General features: G+C 30.4%; 2 protein-coding genes across 2 annotated transcripts; both read right to left on the bottom strand.

Moving 5' to 3' along the window:
* Positions 1-8,038: 8,038 nt before the first annotated feature.
* On the bottom strand, positions 8,039-8,527 carry LOC136078654 (zinc finger MYM-type protein 1-like). Its single transcript, XM_065794439.1, has one exon. The coding sequence runs from the start codon at positions 8,525-8,527 to the stop codon at positions 8,039-8,041; it is 489 nt and encodes a 162-aa protein (XP_065650511.1).
* A 1,433-nt stretch (positions 8,528-9,960) lies between these two features.
* Positions 9,961-10,643, bottom strand: LOC136078655 (zinc finger MYM-type protein 5-like). Its single transcript, XM_065794440.1, has 2 exons — positions 10,559-10,643; positions 9,961-10,442 (listed from the first exon to the last, which is right to left on the bottom strand). The coding sequence occupies exons 1-2, from the start codon at positions 10,641-10,643 to the stop codon at positions 9,961-9,963; spliced, it is 567 nt and encodes a 188-aa protein (XP_065650512.1).
* Positions 10,644-13,005: the final 2,362 nt, after the last annotated feature.

The following is a 13,005-nucleotide window of genomic DNA, read 5'->3' on the forward strand; positions in this document are numbered from 1 at the left end:
TCTAAACTATTTAATCTCTAATTCGCTACTGGTATATTCCCTAATATTTTAAAAACTGTATCTGTTAATTTAATCCATAAAAAGGACTCAAAACTTGACTGCAATAACTATAGACCAATATCATTATTATCAAACATCAACAAAATTCTTGAAAAATCAATGTATTCTCGTATTTACCACTTTCTTGATAGTTCTAAGTGTCTCTACGGTCGCCAGTTTGGATTTCGTTTAAAACACTCTACTTCCCATGCACTTATTAGCATTACTGAAATGATTCGTGGTGCAATTGATAGTGGTTCTTTTGCTTGTGGCGTCTTTATTGATCTCCAAAAAGCATTTGATACAGTCGACCATAAGATTTTAACTGAAAAATTGTATCACTATGGCATTTGGGGTATCGCTAATGATTGGTTTTCATCCTATTTTAACAATCATACTCAGTTTTTCTCGATTAATGGGTTTCAATCCACAAGTAAAGTTATTAAGTATGGTGTCCCACAGGGTTTTGTTCTAGAACCTTTACTATTTTTAATATATATTAACAATCTGCCTCACTCTATAAATAATTCGAAAAAAAGTTAAAAAAGTTTATTCAGATTGAGATCTGAATTAACTTTTTTGTAAAAAAAGTTAATTTAGATCTCATTTGTTAAATAGTAACCGTCTTTCCCTAAATATTAATAAAACTGAATTTATTATTTTTCACCCTTCAAAAAAAAATTATGATAGTAATAATGTGAAAATTAGAATTAATGGTAAAAGACTTTTCCCATCTAAATATATAAAATACCTCGGGCTACTTCTTGACAAAAACCAATCATAGTACTATCAACTAATTCAATTAGATAAAAAACTCTCACGTGCCAATAGTATGCTGTCATTAATACGACACTATGTTCCCCAACATGTTTTAATATCAATTTACAATTCCTTGTTCTTCTCACATCGAAGTTATTGTTGCACTGTTTGGGGTCAAAAAGGTAGTTTTCTATTACATCGTATAAACAGTTTACAACGCACTTCCTTTAGAATTATGACATTTTCTCCCTTACGATCTAATATCGAAAATAGGTTTTCTGAATTAAAAATTCTAAAATTTCAAGATCCTGTAAAGAAAAAAAAAACTACCAAATTCCTTCAATAATTTTTTTATCAAAACAAGTGACACACAAAAATATTACACGCAAAAATACTGAAAATTTTAACTTGCACACTTCCTTTTTGAACACTATTAAATATGGCAAGCGCTCTATAAAACATCAATGTGTTTCTCACTGGAACCAAATAATAACATTTATAAAATTTTTTTTTAACTAAATACCTTATTATTACCAACATTCCTCTTCTCAATCGAAACCAAATTAAGAAATTTTTATTTGAGTATATATTTAATGAATATTAATTTTATCTTTTATTATTATTGCTTTTTTTAAATTACTGTATTTATAAAACTATTATTACTTTATTTTATACTGTCTTTTTTAACTCTACTAATATTACTATTATCATTTATCTTTGTTTTTTAAATCTTATTAACATTATTTATAATGATAGTGATTCAGTTGTAGTAATAGTTTTGTGGTTATTGTCCTAATTTTTGCAATTGTTATGTTTATTTTATTAATTTCTATCATAGTTATAAACTTTACTATGATTATTTTTACCATTGTTTTTATCATTAGTTATAATTTTTAGTAAAGTTATCATAATATAGTTACTATTTGTTTTTTTATTCACATTATTATTAATATTATTATTTTTATTATATTGTTATTGCAATTAATAATATCATATTTATTTATTAGTGCTTTATTTTCCTTTCTTTCTTTTTTTTTTATAATTTTTTTTTTCTTATTTATAATTTTTTCTATGTTTTATTTGTTGTTGTTTTTTTTTTTTAGGTGTCACTCCATTGTCTAGTTTTTAACTATATGAGTGACACCTAACCTTATTTATGTGAGTTTATAAATAATTATTGTAAATTTTCATATTTTATGATTAAATAAATGGATATATAAATGGATATATATATATATATATATATATATATATATATATATATATATATATATATATATATATATATATATATATTATTACTATTATTATTATTGTTATTATTATTATTATTACTATTATTATTAAAATTCATTAAATACGGCCTCGTATAAACTTTTTTGAAAAAAAATATATTTGTTTTTATTTTAACATATATTATTCGATAATTCGCTGATCTATTGCAAGGACGTGCGCACGTCGTACCCTCGTACTGGGCCACCATGGTGGCCCAGTACGAGGGTACGAGGACTTGTACTAGGCCCTGATTCTGGCTCAGGTAACTAGGCCCCCAAAAAGAAACTCGGCCCCCAATTCTCAAAGAGAAAAAGTTGCTTTAGTTCTATAAGTTTCTATTTGGGCATTTTTTTACAACATTTTATTTAACTTGCTTTCACGTCGGTTTGTTTGTTTGGTGTTCACGCAAAATGGAAATACAAATCTGGTGCTGAAAAAAAGCTCAAAAACGACAACTTAATTGAAAGCAGCTGGTAATGATCAAAAGCAATTAAAGTTAAAAGCAGGTTTCGTGTTAATGCAAGTGCCACAAATACAGAGAAAAGCTGGGACATCCTTTACAGCAACAGAAAATGTAGAGATTTTTTTTTTTTTGAAACATTTGTTTATCATTTATAAACACTTAACAACGTTCTTGTTTTACATTTTTTATCAATAAAATTGAAATAAAAAAATTATTAATGACAGAGCAAGTAGAAGACAGAAGTCTTGTCATCAAGCCCTTATAGTTAGCGTAAAATATTTTTTATAAATTTCTCATTGTATAAACTTACAAATACTGTTATATAAAACAAGTTAATGCATAATTACAACAAGATTACGACAAATTGCAAAAATTAAATAAATACATACAGTAAGAAATATTAGATGATTTTTTTTTTCACTTAAAAATACAAAAATATGTTTGTGTCTGTTAATTAAATATGTGTTAGTAAATTCTGTTTAACTATATTTTTAAAACAACTTATTAAAGTTATACTTTTCATATTTTCATTAAGAATTATGTTCCACAGACGAGGTCCTCTATATGAAATTGAGTAATCAGATGTTTTAAGAGTTGACTTAGGTAAATTAAAATTATGGATAGAGCACCTCGTTAAGTATTTATGATTAATTTTTATAAATCGGTTATTAAAGGATTTTGGAAGCATGTCATTTTGATATTTAAACATGAATAACAAGTTTTGGAACACGTTTAACTCATAGACATTAAGAGCTTTAATTTTTCCCGGAGTAACGGCTTGGAGTGGGCGTATTTATGCACATTACATTTAATTCTACTAGATTATTTTTGCTTAATATATATATTTTTTAATGCTGAAGGGAAAGTACTTGTGCAAGCAATACTACTATAGCTTATGTAGCTATGGATAAAAGAGTAATATAAATCTATTAAACATTTTTTACTTAGTAGGTGTTTTGTTTTATGCATAATGCCTATAGTTTTAGAAATTTTATTTTCAACTAGTGTAATATGATTTTTCCAATTAAGGTGTTCATTAAATATTATTCCTAAAATTTTAAGTGATGAAACTCTGTTTACTATATTGTTATTTATTATTAGCTGAGGAAGTTGCAGAGGCAAGTCATTGGATTTAGATTGGTGATGAAATAAAATGTAGTTAGTTTTACTGATATTCAAAGAGAGTTTGTTTGATTCAAACCAGTCATTAAGGTTTACCACCTCACAATTTACTGTAGAAGAAAATTGTTTTTATATTGGAATGGGTATAAAAATTCAATTAGAGAATTAACATCGGCATCCCTTGTGAATATCAAAAGTAAGCCTATAATTGAAACAGAGCCAATAACAAAGGTTAGTGACCAATCATCTGTACAAGAAACAGACAATAATCAAGATATCATGATTGCAGCATAAAAAATAGCAGAACTACAATATTCAGAAACATTCAGAAACCGAAACATTACTGAAACTTAGAGAGTGACTGTAGAAATGGGTAATTATAAAGTGCCTGTAACTGCAGCGGTGGACCTAACTTTATCAGAAAAAATTATTAGAAGCAACCAGGCAACGTTGTAAATGCCAATGAAAATGATCCAGCTAAATTTCTTGAGCTGAAAAATGCAAAGATGATTGATAAAAAGCAATTTATTGTATTAGGGCCAAATCAGCCAAAAACATTGAAGGTTATCTAAGTATTACACTTAATCAGTTAAAGTTAATAACATTGAAGTTGTACAGAAAAGGTCATGGCTCTCTCTATCACTAGGCAAAAATTTTTGCATTGTTTGTTTATGCTTGGGATCAAGAGAAAACAAAAATTCTTTATGTGATGGGTTTGATAATTGGTCAAACTTAAGTCACATCATAACAAAGCATTGCGCCCAGAAAAACTATCGAAATGCTGCTGAAGCTATGGTTCATTCATTATCAGACTACAAAATTGATAAAATATTAAATATTGAAACCATGAGACTGAAAAAAAAACGTAAAGAAGTGGAGAAACTACATCAATACCTAATACAAGTTATTGATGCTATTCGGTATTTGATCGCAGAGAGTATTTCTTTAGGTTGAAATGTGGAAGCCAACTTTAACAATGACTCTGAAAAAAGTGATGTGGTGTGGGTAAATTTCTAAAATTGATAGACTTACTCAGTATGATAAGGTGCTGAATGAAAAACTTTTAAATATTTGCAGTAATCAAAAACAATCTGCTGGAGAGGGGTTCTATAATAACGCTTCTTTCTAATTATACACAAAACAAGCTAATTCATACTATGAGCCAGATAGTCAAGAAAGATATTTCAGAAGAGAAATAACTCAGTATTCTTTTCACCATCAGCTGATGGTAACAATGATATTGCACTCTGTAAGCAAACTTCTATTGTATTACGTTATGTTACGCTTGCTGCAGATGAGGCCGTTGTAAAGGAACATCTGAATTCAATGGTTGGAACTGAAACAACTACTGGTGAAGGAATAAGTGAAAAAATCAAAGATGAATTCAAATCAAACAACGCAGATATTTAAAAGTGTTTGGGTATGTCTTTTGATGGTGCGAGTAATATGCAAGGAATAAAAAATGGAGTTGCAACACACTTGAAGCAGTGTTCTCCCATTGCAATAAATATTTATTGTGGATCTCATTGAACAAATCTGGTTATGAAAGCTTGCGGAAAATCTTCTGTTGTTTTTGTTAACCTTTTTGGAACAGAAAACAAGCCTGGTAATGTGCAGCCTTTTCTATAGAGAAACTCAAGAAAACGAAATAATATATTTAAAGTGCAAACCTCTTCTTTAGGATGTGAATCAGTCTCTTGAATTGACTGCTGTGTTTGTTTCAGTTCCTTACAAAATGCTAGAGACCGACTGCTGACACTATACCGTGCAGTAATCGAATACCTTTAACAAATTTCAAATGACATAGAATTTAAAATGAATATTCGAAGTGAAGCACAAGGTCTTTTGTCCCGATTTCAGTTATATGAAACAATTGTGATTTTATGTCTCTTAAAAGAAATTTTTACTACCTTGGGTCCCCTAAATATAATTCTTTAAGAAGAAACACTTGATTTTTCCATTGCCATAATGTCTGTCGATGTATCACTGGAAAAGCTTCAAGTACTAAAGGACAGTACTGGCCAAAATGCTATTTTATCAACTGTTAAAATTTCAACTGAAGCTCAGCTTGAACAGCGAACATTTGTTGAGAAAAGGACTCGCAGAAAGAAACGACTGGACTTCAATGAAGCGATGAGCGGCTTACTTAGGTTGAAGATCAGTGGCTAGCAGAAGTGTTTTATACTGTAGTGAATTCAGCAACTGCAGTTCTTGTTGACAAATTTTATAAACAGCGGAAGTTTTTAGAAAGCATAGACATCTTTTTATTGAAGAATATTAGTCATAAATTTCATAACTCTAATTCACAAGAAAAAATTCAATCAGTGTTTGAAAAATTCAAAATTGGTATCAGCTTGAATGAATTCGCTGCTAAAATGGTTGATTTTGTGGAGATCTACAGAAAGACTGCAGAAAAGGATAACAAAACTTTGTCTTCTTTCCTCACCATTTACAATTGTATGCTGAAGACTATGTTAGATGCTGTATTCCCCTCTGTTGCAATTCTATACAAGATATTCAGTACAATTCCAACAAATTCAGCAGAGTGTGAAAGAGTTTTCAGCAAATTGAAACTTGACAAAACTCGTCTAGCAAATCGGTTGACATTAGAGCATGTTGGGGATTGTGTTCTCTTGTCATTGGAACATGAGAAAATGTGGAATTTGACGCATTCAGACATAATAAAAAACTATGCTGATACAAATAAGTTACGTAATATTTTGTATTCATAAAAAACTTTTTTTAGTATAAATATAATTTTCCTTGAACGCTTATTTGTCTCTCTTCACCGGGCTCCTCTACTGGTAATTCGTATCTGCTTTTCAGGTGCCACCACGTCCCTGATCTATTGTGATCAGCGTCATCAGGTATAATAAAAGTCGTTACAAAGAAAATCGTTATAATAACAACAATCGTTATTTCAACAATCGGGACATATAATTATAAACTTGCCAAATATTTTTCTGATTTATTGTCTCCTTATATACCTATACTTTATTCCACCTGTGACTTTTTTTCTTTTGTTTAGGAATTAAAACAAGTTGGTATAACTAACAAATATATAGTTTCCTATGATGTCGAAAGCTTATTTACTTATATTCCACTTAATGAAACTATAAATATAGCTACTGATTTATACTTTAAAGATGAAACGGGCTTAAAATATTTTTCTAAAGCTCAGTTCAAAAAATTACTTCAAATCTCAACATCCGGTTCTCATTTCTTATTTAACAGGAAATATTATGACCAATTAGTTGGCGTTGCCATGGGTTCTCCTTTAGCGCCAATTTTAGCTAATATTTTTAATGGGTTTCACGAACAAAAATGGGTTAGTAATTGCTCTTCCTCCATACCGATTTTCTATAAACGTTATGTGGATGATATTATCGCTATTTTTAATTCAGAGTTTGAAGCTCAGGAATTTTTTACACATCTTAATAAACAACATAAAAACTTAAAATTTAGTATGGAAAAAGAACAAGATAATCGTATTGCATTTTTAGATGTTCTTATCAATAAGTCTGTTTCGCTTTCCACATCAGTTTAGCACAAAAAAACATATACTGGTTTTTTATAAAAATTTTCCAGTTTTGTTTCCTATTGTTATAAAATTAGTCTTATACGCTGTTTAATTGATAGAACGTATAAAATCAACAACACATGGCTAGGATTTGATAAGGACATAAAAAATATATCTAATGTTTTAAAAAATAACCAATATCCACCTAAAATAATTGACCCTGAAATTAAATTGTTTGTTGATAAAAAGTTAAATCCATCTGTGATAAATAGTATTGATAACCATAATATAAGATATTATAAGCTTCCATTTATAGGTTTTTACTGAAGTTTTACTAAATCTAAAGTTATAATATAAAAATAAAATCATTAAAATATATCGGAAAGATGTTATAATTAATTTAATTTTCACTAGCAACAAATTATAAAACAGTTTATGTAAAAAAGATCCACTTCCTAAGCTGCTCAAATCCAATTTTTTTTACAAACTTTCTTGTCCTGGATGTAATGCTAGTTGTATTGGAGAAACCTCCAGACATTTAACAACAAGGATTCATGAGCATCTAATGTTTATAAGCAAGTGACAATCTAATGTTTATAAGCATTTAATTTCATCTGTTAATTGTAAAAATCTAAGTAACTATAATTGTTTTAAAATTTTGGATACTGCTTCTCAGGGCCGTACCGAGCCAATATTGCGCTTCGGGCAAGAAAAGAAAATTGCGCCCCCTCTTCCCCTCCCTTCCCCCTCCCTCTCCTTAAAAAAAAAAGAAGAAAATTAAATGAAAAAAATGATTTATTGATCACAAAATTTATCACATCAAGTTATAAATAAAATTTGTCATTAAGGTTGCACAAACTTTAGTTCAATGCCACTTTTCTGGCTTTTCTTGAGGCAAATTCACTAATGACATCATCAAAATCAATGTTGTTTGCCACTTCATTTTCAATTGAAATTAGAGCCAAACTAGACAAACGTTCTTGGCCAATTGTTGACCTCATATAGTGTTTTATGAGCTTAAGTTTACTGAAACTTCTCTCACACGTAGCAACTGTGACTGGTATGGTGAGGAAGATGCGAATAGCAATTGTTGTGTTGGGATAAGCATCGGTCAAAGAATATTTATGAATGAGCTGCAAAATGTCGATCGGGCTAGATTTTTCAAAGTTGTCCATCATTGCGGCAGCTTGATATTTAAAGCTTGCCATTTCTGACTGGAAATCGGAAGAATCTAAATCTGCCTTGTCAATTTGAGATAAATTTGCAGCTTTTTTCTTGAGTTCATCCACTGAACTTTTAGAGAGTGAATGCCCACTGAGGTAGCCAAAGTCAGAGGATACAGCAGACATCAGCCTCAAACCGCCACTCTATTTGTGTAATAATGCTGTCAAACACAAAGTTGCACTGAGATCCGAATTCTGTTTCTGCTGTGAGAAGGTGAGAGTCATCTTCAGCTTCATAAAGTGCTATTCGCTTCACTTTGCGCTTCCTCTTAATTGGAAAGCCACCATCAATTCAGCTCTGGTTAGCTTTTGTGGCATCTTTAATAATATTGTCCACCCCAACATCTCGAAAATTCTGAATGGAAGCCTTCCATCATTTCATTTTTTTTACGGCAATGTCAATTGAAATGGTTTTTGGCTGAAGCAGTTTGTTTTCCCGGTCAATTAGAGAAAGAACTTGACACCAGAAATCCAACAAACACAAAAAACTGAAATCAATATGAATGAGAAGTTCTTTTGCACTGGTAACTGTGACAGCATTTGTCATGGGATTGTGGGTAATCGATTCCAAAACTTGAAGAACATCTTTGATTTGTCTGTGCAATGGTGTAATTGCTTCTTTTTTGGTAGACCATCTTGTGTCACTATTTCCCTTTAATGAGATGGTCAACGTTTTCATCAGTTTTTCCCATCTTGACGTGAAGCTTGAAAAAAAGTTAAAGATGGCTTGAACCTTTCCAAAAAACGTAATCATGAGTGGGGAAACCTCAGCAGCATAAACACCAACAAGATTTAAAGTGTGAGCTGCGCATGGAACAAATCTTGCTGACTCATTAAGAGATTGGATGTGAGCTTTGACGCCATTGTATTTTCCAGACATATTGGCTCCATTGTAATAGCCTTGATCCCGGCAATCGGAAATGCTTAGACCATCCTTCTCCAATTTTTCACTTATTTCTGTTGTAAGACCTTTTCCGGTTTTTTGGTGAGATTCAATGAAGTCCACAAAGCTTTCCTTAATTGTGCAGGTTTCATCACTGATGCGGACATACCTGATGATCTGAGTCATCTGCTCTTTGTGGGAGGTATCTGGAGTGCAGTCAAACAGAACAGAGTAGTATTTAGCTTCTTTGATGTTTGACAAAATTTCTTTCCTGACTTTCTGCCCAAGTAACTCAATCAGCTCATTTTGAATTCAAGGAGAAAAGTAGGATGTTGTGTTTTTTTTTTGATTTAACAGAAGCAATGTGTTCAGCCACTAAAGGATAATAATGGCTAATCAACTCAATTAAGCTCAGAAAAATGCCACTGTTTTGTTGACCGATGTCTTCTGTTGTTCCCCGAAGGGCAAGATTGTTCTTGGCACAGAAAAAAATTGCATCAACAATCACTTTTAAGATATCTCTCCGCTTTTTCATCTCTCCACTAATAACTCTCTACAGATCAGAATTCAGGGTCTTTCCTTCCTTGAGGTTTTTTTCAAGAGTTTTCCGATCAGAATAGCATCTTTGGTGTTCATTGTTGTTTTCATGCTCAGGAATTCTTGGGTTTAGTTTTTTTTAGTCACAAAACCTTTTAGAAATTTCTGAGAAATTGTTGGTTTTTGTTGTTAAAAATAACAAACAGCAAAAACAAAATAAAGAATCTTTTTTATTGCTGTACTGCAGCCAAGTGCGAACAAATTTTTTACCATTGGGATGAATTTTTTCATACCATTTTGAGCTGAAGTGTCGCATTCTGTTGTCAAAATCACACAGCGTGTTTGGGAAAAATTCTCTCCTGTCTTGCTCTGGCCTATGCTCAATCAAAAAGCATCTTGTTTTGTCCGTTATTTTAGGCCATGTTGCTGGATCCCTATGTTGAAAATTTTCTTCCGAGGCCACTGGAATTTCTGAGATTTCTGAATGAAGTTCATCCTCGTCCATTTCAGCTGGGCCTGAAAGCTTTTCATCTTCCCTGGTTAGTTCTGAATCAGTTGTGCAAAATTCCTCTTGACTTTGGCTGATGAAAATCTCCTCTTCAATTAATTCCAAATGATGATCTGAACTCAATTAAAGTCAACTATAGGATCTGTTGAATTGTCATTAATTTCAATACAAATATCCTCTGAAATAATTTGTTTCTCCACTGAGTTTGTTACCAACCACTTTTTGAAACAGTTTTGTAGTTTCTCGTCACTTTCTTGGCGCTGTTTTTTATTCTTTTTAAATTCAGCACCAGATAACTTTTGGGTTCGACTCATAATAGAATTATAATGCTCAAGAGTTATCAAAGGTATATTAGTGTTATAGGGCGCTTTTTTGTTCAGTATATGAGCTTTAATATTTAAGAGTTTGTGTCAAGAGGCGGAATTTTAATTAATTTTTTATCAACAGCAGCGACGCCGTGAAAATTAGTTTCATAAACTGATTATTGTTTTTTTAATTTATTAAAGTTTGCGCCCTTCCAATTTTGGCGCCTCAAGCCGCGGCCCGGCCGGCCCCGCCCTTGGTACGGCTCTGCTGCTTCTAACAAAAATAAATTGAAAATTAAAGAAGCACTCCATATTAAATAAAAGTAAACTAAACAAAAGACACAACTAAAGTCAAAGATATATTATTCTCTAGCAGTTAAAAATTTTAACTATATCTGCTAAGCACTTTTGAAGTCAGCTGTTTATTCTAGTTTCAATACAAAAATAGTGTAAAAAAGTCATTTTAACGAGATTTTTTTCTACGCAAGTAATTTTACTTAAACATAGAAAAAAGTCACGCAAATAATTTCTTGCAACTTTTATCTGTTAAGCAGATCAGAATTATACCCTAAGGTAAGTAAACAGCATAACATGCTCATCATAATATTAATTTGAATTATTTTATATTTTAATGCGATTGTCAGTATAGGTGAAGAAAAAAGACTAAATTTTGTAAATAAATTACTATTTCGGACTAAACTGGGATAACTTTGCACAATGTGCAAAATAATCACAACTGTCTTTAATCATCTAAAAGCAATACTTTTTAAAACTTGAAGTAAATTTTATATATAAGCATAGTTATTACATATATTTTTATTGTTTTTATTAACATTTTTTACTTATTCCTAAATAACACTCATGTTTTTTCCAGATGTCAAGTTGTTACAAAACCAGAAAATATAAAGACTATACAAATAATGACCTATCCAAATCTCTTGAAGAGGTAAAATGTAAAAAGCTGACACAGAAGCAAGCTGCTGCTAAATATGGCATCAGTCGAAGATTGACTTGTTACAAATTAAAAGAAAAAACACAACTTAAAACCTAGTAAGCCATACTTCTTTTCCGAATTCGAGGAGGCTGCTTTTGTGAAGTGTACTATTCAATTTAGTGATTTTGGATTTTCAATTGGTATAGAAGATTTACGTCATATTATGAATAATTATCTAATTAGTTCAAAAAAAAGTAAAAGAGTTTAAAATCTTTCCTGGGCCTGATTTAGTTAACTCATTTTTACAAAGACATCCACAACTTACAAGTAAATTTGTGTCTTATAAAAATCTTGAGCAATGGTTAATAAAGAAATTTTAAAGATTTTTTATATTCAGCAATTATCAAAAACTGTACAAAATGTACCTCCAAGCAACATATATAATTACGATGAAACAAATTTGAGTGATGATCCAGGTTCAAAAAAGTGCTTGGTAATAAGAGGTAATAAATACCCAGCAAATATAAGAAACACTTCTAAGACAACTATTTTTATTATGATATCAGGTAATGCTGCAGGTGAAGTTCTACCACCTTTTGTAGTTTATAAAGCTGTAAATCTTTATATAGCTTTAAGATTTTTTTACAAGAAAAATATAAATCTTTGCAGTCTTCAGAAACTAAAAACGAAAAAAAAAGCTTTCTGTTCCTGCAGGGAAATATGTTGGTACAGAAGATTTACAAAAGTTTAGTAACAGTTTTGATATTGGCTCAAAGCTTGCAAAGAAAAAAAAGCTGAATAAAAACACGAAGTGCATAAAGTCAAAAGTTCAATCTGAAAAAGATTCGAAAGAGTGCCATGGTCACAGTTCTAGTTCAAAATCATTGAGTAGCATTAAAAATAAACTTGTAAACAAAAATAATAAGAATGAGAAATCGAGCTCAGAAAATTTGTTACATGTGAACATTTTCCTGGACAAATTAGAAATGCCAAGAAAAACAGTGCTTATGTGAAGCCAATGGTAAAAATATTAAATGCTTCTCTGACACACAAGAAAATTTTTATGAATGGGACAATATTTGTTTCACATTAAGAAGCCTCAAAAAGTAACCTAAACTAGAGAACTTTACAAAGTACCTCTGTTAGACCTTCATTTCTGTTGAAGTTTGTTTATTTAGCTTTTATTTTAAAGATATATAAGATATTTTTTATTTTAAAGATATACATTAAAAGAAATTTTGTGTTTTTAGTTTTTAAAGTGGCTATGTTTCTTTTATCATATTAAACTTTTTATTAACCAAAACAATAGTAAATCTGATTTATTTATTTTTATTTGTCATTAAACTCTCGTTAAAATCTCCTTTAAACAGTATAATAAAAAGAGTTTAAATAGCAAAATTCATATAAACGGTAAAGTTTTTTTCAAATTTTATAAGG

Source organism: Hydra vulgaris, chromosome 03 (assembly GCF_038396675.1).
Source record: "Hydra vulgaris chromosome 03, alternate assembly HydraT2T_AEP".
NCBI classification, from domain to species: domain Eukaryota; kingdom Metazoa; phylum Cnidaria; class Hydrozoa; order Anthoathecata; family Hydridae; genus Hydra; species Hydra vulgaris.

Excerpts from the sequence above, each read along its gene's own strand:
- LOC136078654 (XM_065794439.1), bottom strand. The coding sequence starts at position 8,527 with ATGTCTGCTGTATCCTCTGACTTTGGCTACCTCAGTGGGCATTCACTC.
- LOC136078655 (XM_065794440.1), bottom strand. The coding sequence starts at position 10,643 with ATGAGTCGAACCCAAAAGTTATCTGGTGCTGAATTTAAAAAGAATAAA. Across the intron at positions 10,443-10,558 it reads TGACGAGAAACTACAAAACT|ATCATCATTTGGAATTAATT; the intron begins GTTTCAAAAAGT and ends AATTGAGTTCAG.